This window comes from Tinamus guttatus, unplaced genomic scaffold, assembly GCF_059628265.1.
Source record: "Tinamus guttatus ecotype Peru unplaced genomic scaffold, ASM5962826v1 Tinamus_guttatus_pri_ptg000674l, whole genome shotgun sequence".
NCBI lineage: Eukaryota > Metazoa > Chordata > Aves > Tinamiformes > Tinamidae > Tinamus > Tinamus guttatus.
Window position 1 is genome coordinate 2126978 of NW_028289208.1, and position 12736 is coordinate 2139713.

The 12736-nt window shown below is 41.1% G+C and overlaps 1 protein-coding gene across 1 annotated transcript in view; it reads right to left on the reverse strand.

The window, feature by feature from the left end:
- Positions 1–1665: 1665 nt before the first annotated feature.
- ZNF536 (zinc finger protein 536) overlaps positions 1666–12736 on the reverse strand; it is a 226351-nt gene continuing 215280 nt past the window's right edge. The window contains exon 6 of the mRNA XM_010214264.2: positions 1666–2465. Coding sequence (XP_010212566.2) covers positions 2230–2465 — 236 coding nt within the window. The 3' untranslated portion in view covers positions 1666–2229. The remainder of the gene's footprint in view (positions 2466–12736) is intronic.

Genomic DNA, 12736 nt, shown 5'->3' on the forward strand with positions numbered 1-12736 from the left:
AAGAGCTCAAAAAGTGCAAGAAATGGAATGTGGGGGGGCGTTTTTGTATTTTTTTTTCCTTTTTTTTTCTTTTTTTTTTTTTGCTAAGATACTGAAGGCGGCGCAAACACACAAAAGCAAGCGACTGACACAGTCACCAAACACAGTAGTGCAGTTAAAATCCTAAAGCTTACTACAGTCAGAAAGTTTCAATAACATTTCAATCCTTTATCTAGGATCATAGAAACAGTTGCATTAAGTTTATCAACTCGATTTAAGTAAGGCAGTGAGAACTATACTAGAAAAACAAGAAAAGCAGCTTGCTCTGTGCCAGATGGGTCCAAGTTACACAGTGACCTCATTTAAACTGAAACTTCAGTTGGATGACATCCTTTCCGACAGCATATGCAAACCGTATTCCTTATTAGCCTGAGATTTTTTTTTTTCCAGTCTCAGGGTAGCGCTAAGAATTTTATTTACATTGATTGCAGTTTAGTATTTTTTGTAAACTGCTTTAGGCAGAGCTGAAGTTTTAAGGCCCTGGGGTTTTACTCTGTGCTCCCAGCCTGCAAAGAAATATTGACTTTTTTTTTTTCTTTTAAGTCTGGATGATTTTGTTTTAGAAGAAGCTAATACTCCCCTACCATCACAATAAACAGCACCAATTTAGCTTCTATCAAAGGAAGTACATTAAAAGGCTAAATTTTTATGCCATTCAGAGAATTTCAGAATAAACCTTTAGCTATTTTTCTTACTTTTTTTTTCTTTTTTAAAGTATGTGGTTTATTATAGTCTCTTAAAAGCTTCCTATGCCGCAAAGAACTTAATAAATTTGGAGCATCCAATCAGTAAAAAAGCTAAAATCTGCAAAAATATAGAACACATTTGTTTTACAAAAACAAAGAAGTATCAGCTAAAACACTTTTCTTCATTAGAGACAAAGAGCAGGAAGTTTGGTTTCATATTTTAGGTCAAGCTACTTTATAAGAGCTTGCTCCAGAAGAAACTTCTGCACTATGTCTGTAACACTTATAAAAACTAACACATGAAAATTAACCATGACTGGGGAATCCTTCATTCAAGTGTAAAAAAAAGAAAGGGGGGGGGGGGAATTTAAAGGAAGTTTAAAAGGAAACAACCTGGAAGAAAAGAACAGAACAGAAAGGGGAAAAAAAATACCAATCCTCTATTTAATAAAATTCTGTTTCTCACCAGCACCTTCTACAGATAAGGCTGACTAGTTTCATTAAACAATATTTGTATATATTGTACTTCTACTTTTATAGCAACCTATTTCTTCATCAACAAGGAAAAAAAAAAGAGTAAAAGCATTTCTCTCAATACTGCAAGATGATTTTTTTAAATGGATTTACACTTCAAATCCGCAGTCACACACTGGGCTGCAGATTTGCTCTAACCATTGATTCATTTGGCTGTACATTTAGAAGATAAAAAATAAAATGAAACTGTAATCTCACAACCCTTCTCAGTGCAGGTCAGTACTGACCCTGCTTACGGGCCGTCTAAGATTTCTCCTACACTGCAGTTGCAACAGCGCTCGAATTGATTTTCTCTGCAATGACAGCTCCAGTCAGACTGGCACCATGGCAGTCTACCAACACATCTCATTACTATGCTAGGCAAATGACAGCAGCTGGTGTCATATTATAAAGGTGTTTTCAACAATGAAAACACAGCCCCTCAATCTTCAAGGCAACACTAAATCGCTTAGACGGTATCATTTTTCTGTTAAGAGCATTATTTTTGGACAAAGACCACTTTGAAGTTTGAAATTGCCCTGCTTGTTAAATAACTAACGACCTCCTAACATTTTAAAATCACTTTATTATCCCACCTACATTGTTTGGAAGTACTTGTTGCCAGGTAACAGTTTAGCAGCCATTTTCCAGGGCTGGAAATTTGCGTGTGAAATATATATATTTAAACATACACACACACACACATATCTTAAGTGTGTATTTTGTGTGTGTGTGTGTATATGTAGATATATATGTATAACGTGCATATGACTGTATGTGTGTGTGTGTGTAAATATATATATGTGTGTGTGTGTGTACATACACATATATACATATATATATTTAAATATTTTAAACCTTCTGTACACTTTCGGGAATTCTGCACACAATTCTCTTGCTTAGAATGCAGTTAGCAAACTCTTACCCAAATGCATATCTAAAAACTGTGTAAAATAATATTGCAATATAGAGATTGATTCGTTGAGCTGCATTACTCTTGGGCCTTGCTGCCCTCCTCCGTTAGCTCTGCCGAGCTCCCAGGTTTGACAGCTGCAGGTTCCTCTAAATTCCCAGAAGCTTCGGAGTCAACTCTGGAGCGCTTGAACCTGCGATCTGGGTACTGGCTGTTGTCAAAAGGCATGCGATGGACACAGAGAACATGGGTCTTCAGATTTCCCTTCTGAGAGGCACTGTAGGGGCAGTATCTGCACTGGAAAGGCCGGTGACCTGCGTGACAGACAAGAGCCTGGTTAGTTTTTCTGCTATTTACATTTTGACTGCAAAGCAGCTCGTTGCAAAGTCTAACGAGAACGCAAAAGCTCCCCGCGCACAAATCCCTCCTGCTGCACAGAAGCGCCACGCTGCTCAGCAAGAATAAGAAATTCATACCATTTGCATGCTGCCTGTTTAAAGAAGCTGCATTTCTCCCAAGAACTCTCTGCTTTGGATTTTTTTCAGGAAAAAAAAAAAAAAAAAGATAGCTATTTCATCTCCCATCCCATCCCCAGCCATAAATCAGCCACCCTCTGATCCAAACTAAACTCTTGTAAATAAAGTGCAAGCATGTAATAGAGAGGCTTCTTTTATATTTGTTAATTATCTTTTTTATTGAAGTGTAATTCAAGGATGACAATGTGCAGACCCGTAGTCTAATAAACATACTCTGTCTTTGGGTGGGTTTCTGAGTAAAGAATTGTATGTTTTATTTTAATCGCACAGATTACTTTTTAATGGAAAGAAATAATGGATTGAGATAACCAAGGCCTCAAACCTGCAAACATTTACCCCAGTGAGATTACTCCTGTGAGTAAAGATATGCAAGCCCATAAGTGTTTGCTGGACTAGGGCCCGAGGTTATCACCAGCTTTAAAATAAAATGTCCAAGCTAGATTAGAAAAGGAATGTTAATGCACAAAATCTGATACATGTAGGACTTGTGTATGAAATAGCAACCGACTGCAAAATGAAGGCATGAATGAAATACACCGCTTTTTAGTAAATCTATCAATATTCTCTCCCATATTTTTCAGATTATTGTATCTCTGAATCTCCATGCTGTATCTGGTTTTGGAGGTTATGTTTCAGCAATCACATTTCAACCTATGCTGGGAAGTTGTTGATGTGTTTTACTGGAACTTTATGAGCTTTGTCTCTCAAATTAACTTAAACCAAGACCATCTGAGGTCAAATGCGCTTAGCTTGCTTTAATTTGCTCAAATAAATGAATAAATAAATGTGCCAGACCATCTACATAAGGCCAGGATAAGTGAAAAGCAATACTCTCTACCGACGTTTGAGGAGCGCTTTTTCCTCTGCTGCCGGCACTACCGAGGCGGCACGAAGCCGGCGTGGGGAGCAGGAGGGCTGCTGTCCCCGGGAAGGGGCCGGCGCTTCCGAACCTCCCCGTTCGGGGGGATGTAACGTGGAAGCCCCCGGTAGCGGCCTGCGCGCTGCTCCGCGTGCGGGAGCGACTGCCGGCCTCACCCGAGGCCTCACCTGAGAGACTGCTGCCCTCACCCGAGCGCCCCGGTGGGCACGTCAGCACGAGCCACGGCCCCGGCTGAGCAACGGCTACGGAAGCGGCTGCGGCGCTCCGGGTTGCTCAAGTAACCTGCCGTTTGTACCGTAAAATTAACGCTGTGGCTTGTAGGCCCAGCGCCTCGGAGCGCTCCGGCTACTACGAGAGTGGCATCGCGCCCAGCACGGAGCCGCACGAGCCCAGTGCCCAAAGTGTGGGCAGCCTCCACGCAACAAGGGTGCAGGACATCCCGTATCGACACCGAGAGACCGCACCGTCCCCTCCACCCTCCGCTTTGATAGGTGGAGACCGCCATCACTCCCCTTGCGCTCCGCGGCCGCAAATGCTTCTGGGTGAATCTCAGGATGGAGCGTGGACTGGTCTGCTAGGTCTCTCTTGGGATAAAGAACATTTCCCTCAACATCTCAGTAAGGAAAAAGAGATGAAGTCTGTATGTTATTAATCTTTAAAAAGTCAAATTTCAGTGGAAAATTTCATTGCAATAGTAGTGAAAAAGCTTGCGTAGTTAATGTTACAGAAATGAAATTTGGCTTTTACAGAAAATTTTCAAATAAAAGATATGAGGAAATAGTCAATCATCAAGGGGGTGCCCAGTGTCTCTTAGCATAAGCCCTAAAAATCAATAAAGAACTATAAAAACATTTGAAGCAATCTGAATATAATGGTTTTGACCACTGAAAGCACTCACAAAACTGTGTGACTATGAAAGAGGTACAGATAAAATCTGATTTTTCCTTTTTTCCACAAAAGTACTTAAAATCTCAGGGAAAATGTTTAATAAAAATACAATCTCTCGCTCTCTTTATCAGGGACAGTAAGTATTTCACCGAGGTGGACATCAGGCTTGAAGCCTTTCTTGCCTTCTTCTTTTTCTCCCTCCCAATGAATTCCCAGGCCAAGGTGCAGGGTCAGCTGTGTATCCCGGCTGGGGAGCTGCCCAGATGCCTTTGGACAAAGCGACCAAAATGTGGATGAAGAGGAAGGAGACTTGCCCCATGATGAACTGCAGTTATTCTCCCTTTTCTCCAAGAGATAAGACTGCCACTCTCACATCCACTGAGACGTTGAATTAAGCTTCCTCTGCGCTCCCTACCCTGCCCCATGGAGGTACATCCATAACCAGGAGACCTCACCATCCCACTGCTCACCATTCTGCCTGCTTCTCATGCCCAAGCCGCCTCACCCTTCCCAGGCACTTTTCAGACCAGTCCTTCCTCCTGTAGCTCCTAGCTCTGGGTCTGGCAGCCCTAAGATGCCAGGTTCCCTGTCAAACATCACAGAAATATCTCCTGTCGCCAGCCTTACCTAAAGCACGTGTGACCCCACTGAGCTGTTCTCAATGCTCTGCCCAAAAGCAGTTATCATTAAATGACAATCCCACTTCCTTCCTGAAAAAAGGCAATTTTTAAACAAAGAATCTACAAATCATGGCGTTAACAAACTCTGGCTGCCCACTACCGAACCATGTTCAAGCCTGTGCAGTGGCATACATAGATGAAGAATGGCACATATTAATTCAGTGCACTTTAATAAACCAGACAATATAAAATGCACCTAGAAGGATTCGGTTCTGCATTGCCTCCCCCACGACTTACTTTTTCAGGCCATCAAAATTTCACATCACTGCCTTGTGAAAAGTAAGTACACAATAAGTTAATTTGTATTGTCACTATGCAGTACAACTGTGGTAAAGAGCACATTCATTTTTAATCCAGTATGAATAATATATAAATATGTATACAGAGTGAGGGTCAGAGGAAAGCAAGTGGTACATTGTTTACAGCAGAAGTAGTACAAAAACTAGAGATTATTCTCACTTGCAAAGATAACAATATCTGCAATTTGCTTGTAACTAAGGGGTGAAGGAAAATGCCCATTTCTCTTTGGTAACCCATCCATTAATTATAGCTCAAAACTTGTTGTGGGCAGCAGGCTCTTAAAATAACCCTTCCCAGATAAGTTGGCAATAAATTTATAACGTTTTATCTAGTGGTGGTTGGTAGATTCTTTCTTAGTAAGCTATAGTTCATGTATATTTTGCCTACAATATATCTTCCAATAAAATTATTTGAAAGCCCTTTAAAAAAAGAAATCTCCCTGATAGTTCAGGAGATAATGTGTAATGCATTGCATTTGTAGTAAGGAGCATTAGACGAGAGGAGGGCCAAAAAGAAGAGCAAATTATGGTGCATCTTTCTTAGATTGAAAAGTGAGGATAGAGGACAATATATGACCTGCAGCTGAAATAATCCTGTTGGGAAGAAATGCACTGTGAGGCATGCAACGCGGTGTGCAAAGAGACTTTGTAATCCCCTGGGCTGCCACAGAGATTCACAAGAGCTGCAGAAAATTAAAATAAATAAATAAATAAAACGCCAAAGACAGAAGCGAGATTCCAAGAGCACTAATGTTCTTAGGAGACAAGGCTTTTCCCGGGAAGGGGGGTTACCTCCCGCACCTGCTGAAGGCAGCTCTCCATGAGTGATGGAAACCTTTCCAGATGAGCCCCAGAAACAGCAGCAGAGCTCAGCTGACTTCGTCTGCCTCTGATGTTGACTGCACACTGGAGAGCACAAAGAGTTGGGATGCAGGGTACGTTCCGCTCATAACACAGCATCCTTCTGCATGGCCAATGTTTTAAAAATCCCTCACCATTTCAAAGTACTCCACCTTTTTAAAAAAATATGCTGCTTTGTTAATTTAGGCTTTGAGAAAAAAAAAAAGTTTGTTTTCTTTTCTTTCAAATTTCTGATCTGATATGTTGCTTTGTGACACATCACGTCAGCCTGCATCAGTCACATTGCGTTGGGTTTCGTAACATGGCATGACTGATGCAGCCCAACATGGTGCATCCACCGAACGGGGTCTGAAAAGGCAGGTTTGGAGAACGACACATCTCAAAGTCTGGGTTTTACGACCATTTAGAGGAGACTGTATTTAAAGACAGGCTTGGGATCTGAACAAAGCCATTGCCCATAAGTGGGTTGCTAGGGATTTAAATATTTGCCAGATCTATTTTACTTAGTCTTATCTTTATAAAAAAAATGTATTATTAGAACATATAAAAAGTCAATGTCAACACAGTGTCATTGGGTTACTCACTATAATCCAAACACTGCTAATAGTTACTAATTTATCAACTTTGATATGGATCCATTATTTAAGGTTAGCACAAAGGAATACACAAACAAGAGAGAAAGAAAGAGTGATGAATGCTAAAGTCTTTTTCATTAAAAAAAAAAATACATGGTCAAGCTGCATTAATTCTCCACTTCTAAAAAGTATTTGATCGGCATCCAAATTCTATAAAAATTTCCACAAAGCAACATCTTTTTTTTGTGGTATTACACGCACATATGTAGGGATTTGCACTAAAATGTAAAAATGGGCATTGGACTAGTCACATGAATAAGATCAAGAATTTATTCCAGATTGTTAAAAGTGTACTAATCACAGCAAAATCATGGCTTTCTCCCAAAGCAGTAAGAAAACGGTAATTTGAAAGAAAAATGCCAATAATACATCACACACAAGCCGTCTGTTGTCCCCACTACACCACTTTTTGTTATATTGCATATGTGTACATATATACACACAGATACACGCATTCAGACACACACACACACGGTTTAATGCATAAATTTAGGGAAAAGGCAGAAGAGCAATAAAATGATGAACAGAAAACAAATGCTACGCAATGTACTATAAATTATAATTAAGTCACGAATAAAATGTGTTTCTTAGGTATGACATTTGTTCCCTGAAAATACAAAAATAGCCATGATTAGCTGACAGCCTGCTTCTCCCTGGATGGCCAATGGCTATAGCATTTACTACTGTGCAACACAGCTAACTCATTTAAGATTTCTTTGCTTAGAACATGCTTTTGGTGAAAACTGGAAATAACAGCCATTGCCTCTTTAAAACATATAAATGACTCCCTTTCTAAGACAGACTTGAAAAGCCTCAGAGATCCGACTTCCTCGGAGGTGAATGTCTTTGGTTCAGACGGCTCATTCGGGTCAGACGTTGGACGCTCCCGAGATGTGGGCGCTAGTGCCGCAGTCCCAGATGACCCGGGCCAGCGCTGGCCGGGATCAGACACCCCTCGCACACCAGCTGCAGGGGCTCAGGATGGATCGTTACTGCCTCTCGGATGGAGATTTTCAGTCCCACAACATCGCTGGTGGAACGGTCCATGTAATCGCACATCTGCTCCGGTGCAAAGTCAGCAAGCTGCGGTTAAACCTTCAGCGAGTCTCCAGCTCCCCAAGAGGAGCGGCTCTAAATCTTTTTTTCCTGCGCAAACTCATATTTGAGGTGGAATCATCTTTGAACAGATGAAGGGTACGTTATCTCAGAAGCAATTACTGGCAACGAGGGCCATGCGCTTTCTACTTAAGAAAAATGCTTCCCAGAATGACTCCCGTTCTCGAGCTGAGACCATCGGCCGCTGTTCCCGGCTTCCCCAGTCCAGGGTCTCGGGGTCCTAGGGATCTTGGGGAATGCTGCCATTTTAAAGTTACACTATTACAGCATAATAACAAGCATTTGCAAGGGAAGAACTATTTTCATTTAAAACTTGGCTAGTATGATTTCCTTTTTTACGTACAAATTTTCATAAATACATTTACAGCAAACATCTCAAATGCTGTATGTATTACCCAGGAAACCAGAATGGCTCTAAAGCAGCCATTCGGCTTGGGAGCATAACAGTATGGATGGGAAAATGCTGAATAAATATATTTGTCCAATAGACAATAATAGCTTTGATTGAGCCATTCCATTTTATTGGTCTCACAATACTCGTTTTACAAAACTCCCCAAATACCAGACAGATTAAAGTTGGTCCAATCAGGTTCATATATGTAATAAAAGTTTTTATAAAACAATTGAAAAGTATATATTTATTTACGCACAGGTCCAGGACCAACCGGGACGGTCTTTTGGGAAAATTACAATACTCTGTGAAGTTTATATGCTTATTGGGTTATGAAAAAGGAAATGAAATTAGAAAAAACCTCTCTACTTCATGTTGACCAGGAAAAACTGTAAAAGCAACATGGCTTGTCCAACATCTAAACCTTTTAATGCAAATGCGCATACAAAGAAAAGAAAAAAAAAAAAAAAGGAGAAACACAGGCATTTAGGAAGGCCTGGGACCATTTTCACCTGCAAACACTGAAGCTTGAGCTTGTGTTTCCCATGGGCCACCAAAGCTCTGGCAGCCCCTGGACACTGTCCAAGGGGATTGCTCAAGCCTGCAAATGTTCCTAAAAAAGTGCAGCAGTTGTTCATCACGAGAGGCACAAAGCAGGAGTCATCCCACGTTACGTAGGCTTCTACCTTGGACAGCCAAATTCCCTCTAGCGAGTAGAGACAGACATTCCAGAGGGCAGTCCAGGGCTGAAGGTGTGGAATTGCCATCTGGAGAAGGGGTTCCTTGAAAAACCACCCTAAAACCAGCAGCATTTATCCACATGCCAACTTGCTAGCAGCCCTGGTGCCAGGTTAGTGATCCATAGGGAACTGCCGAGGGACATTTGGGCACTTCGGCCCGGGATACCCCCTTTCAGGTGACACTGAAAGTCACCCCCTTTCACCTCATCCGTTGTGTCGTGCCAAGCTGGCACAAAGACCCTGGTACATGGAGTTCCCCCAAACACAGGCACAACCAGGCTGCTACGTGACTGCACCATCACAGGAGGAAGAGAATAAAAACACCTAACCGTAATTTGTTACAAGGATTTTTTACTTAAAAACAAAATCACCAAAAAAAAACCCCTCCATCCACTGGATCAGACTGAGCACTCAGATACACATAAGCCTTTCTTGAAATATAATCAAAGGTGGAGTCTCTCTGTGATATACTCTTATACAGACCTTGAGGTTTCTAAATAGGTATTTCAGCTTGCTAATGAATACACTAAAGAGTGCAATGATGACAGGGAAATGCAAAAGCCAATGCCACAGTTTGCCTTCAATACTTATTATTAACAGATGATATATATTTTATGCTTTCTCCCCAAAAAGTAAAAATTGCATTTAAAGAAGTAGCCCGGTTCCTGTCTCAGAAGATCACACTTCCTTATCATCACACATTAAACTACTTTTTAAAATAAAAAAGGAAAAAAAAAAAAGAAGCATTTTCCTTCATAGGTATACTTTTACTTTATTAACCAAACCAGTCACCAAATTACGGACACCTCACTAAGTTAACATTTCTGTTACCTCTCTCATGTAGAATATGGAAAAAAAATATTATTATTTGGAAGCAGCCTGGGGAACTTGTTAGCCATATACAGCACACTAAATATAAGAAAATGAGGAAACAGACAGCTGAGTTGCCTGTGGTATAAGTGGACGTGCAGTTTCTGGGACACAAACACTTCCCATCTCTTGAAAAGCTCAATTTGGCTGTTGATGAAGTAACCAGACTCTGTAGCCCTGGACGCTCTGCACAGAGCCTGGGTTTTGTCCTGAAGGACAAGCTTTGCACAGGCACTTTTGATTTAGGAGGGAAATGGATCAGAAGAGTTGAAAAGGTTCTTTTAAATAAGTATCAAGCATTTCGCTATATTGCATAGCGAAAATTCTCCTAAAGGATAGCTTAAGATTTTGCTTTTTCATGAGCTGTATTTTTTAAACTGCTTGCACATCCCGCGCTTAGCCGGTGCCTGTAACACCCCGAACCACTTTGGTTTCTGACATGACAACATGAGTTACGAGCCCAGTGCCTCAGCACGCTCCAAACCAGGTTAGTGGGAATGCTGTCATTGACTGAGCTTGAAACGTCAGACTATCACTGTCCTGCGCTTTGCGAAATTTAATTACATTTAATTTTTCATATTTATTTACTTTGGTTTATACACATAAACAGAGGACAGAGTGCTTGCCAAGGGCAGTGGGTACCTGTTCTAAGTAGTAGGCCCTCTCCGACTAAATCCATAATGGAAACAGTTCTGGCAATGCTAGATTCCTCCGTCACGGCCTCCTCCGTGACCCTAAAGCCCCGGTGGCAGCACCACGAGCGCTGCTGTCCCGGCAGGCTCAGCCCCCTCACACCGCTCCTGCTCTCACCAAGTGCCAAGGAGCAGCCGGGAGAGGAGGAGCACCCGAGCCGGGAGAACAGGCGGATCGCGGCCTTCTCCCCGGGAGAACAGGCGGATCGCGGCCTTGTCCCGCGCCTCCTCTTCCTCAACGGTGCCTTGTGGGCCTAAGTAAACTGCAGCTCTGGAAATGGATTTTACAGGGAAGCAGCAGGCTCCTCTTTAATATTAAGTTATCAACACTGAGTTCTTCTAATTACCAAAATTACATGTTTAGAGAGCGCATTGCAGTCCCACCTTTGTCTTTAATTACATACTACAATTAATTATGTCTATTCACTCCTTTACGTGTTTTAATCACATCAATAATAGTACATTCACATCCTAAGCCCCTTGAGCAAAATATCTCCGTTTTCTTACTAGGTCATTCACAAGTTTTCCATATCCTGTTCTGTCTTCTTTTTTTTTAATTATCTAGTAAATATTTATTATTTCAGGGAGCATTTTGAACTTCTGGTATGAAGCACTATTTGAATTTAATGTACCTATGATTTCCCAGAATAAATGCTGTACTGGCAGTGCTGGGATTTTAGTAAATCACGGTCATTTAGTGATCATGGCAATTTAGAGTTGCTAACAGGAAAGGCCTTGTCAGGGATTACGTTTCACTACCATATACCCTTTACTCTGCCCAGCCATTCATAAGTGCAATAGTGTTAAGTACAACAGCATTTTCCCTTTCACTCTGGGCAACCATTGTGACCTTGTTTATTCTATTTTGTGCAATGGAATTAAAATAAAACCCTCATCCTCAGCTTTCCGAAATGTTCTTGTCCACGTTTCAATGTATCATATCCTCAGCTGGCTTAAAATGGGGCAGCCATGTGGTTTCCATCACGTGAAGAACCACTGTTGTGCATCTATCAAGGTGAAGACTGGGAGCCTCTCTGTCCCATTGTACACAAATCACCTAAATTGGAGAGCTGGAATTATTCACATGCTATGACTTTAGCCAAAGTGGTACCACAGAATAACTGTTTTCTGCATCTGTGATGTCACTTGAGATAAGAAAGTTCTCCTATAATTTTAGCTCTCATTTTATCATATAACTTGGGTAATTTGGATGGTATTTTGTCACATTATAACTTGGCATGTAATTCATGATGCTCTATCCACAATGACATGTTAGTAAAGAGGCTGAGGAAAAACAAAACACAAAGTAAATAAATACCCAGCTCACTAACAGCTAATATTTCAAATTATCCATGGGTAGCTCTCAACTCCACTCATCATTCCACTAAAACATTACCAGTTTATGGGATTTTGTGAGTGTAGTTTGGAGAACAACTCATTACCAGCAGTGTTATGGCACCATATCCCATCACTGCACTGAATTAATAATCTGAGTGCATTCGGAGGGAGCACTCAGGATAACCTATAGCTCACTAGGTGCGTTTTGTACGTAGGTGGGAATACATTTAAGGTATCTTTATCCATAATACATGCACTCACACAGAGAATATATATTTTTATCATATCTCATTCAACAAATCAGTAGCTTGAACAGTAAAAATTAAAAGGCTGCAAAGAATAAATTGAGCATTAACTTTTCAGGACCTTTCCCTCTGGAAAGTACTGTTGATGTTGTCACAGAAAAAGTGTCTTTTTTATTAAGTCACAAAGGAAATGCTTTCTCCCCTTCTCTTTTTCTCCTCTATAAAAGGCTCTCTCAAATGAAAGGTGTCAGACTTTGCTTTTTCTTCTTGGCATGATCCAGAATGTATGGCTGAGGAATGACAGATGTCTGCAACCAGCTGCAATGAAGCATGCTAAAGTTTCAGTCTAATCCACTTATTTCACTGCAGTCACGTAAACCAAAACAAATGGGCAGTGCCTTACATTATAAAAAC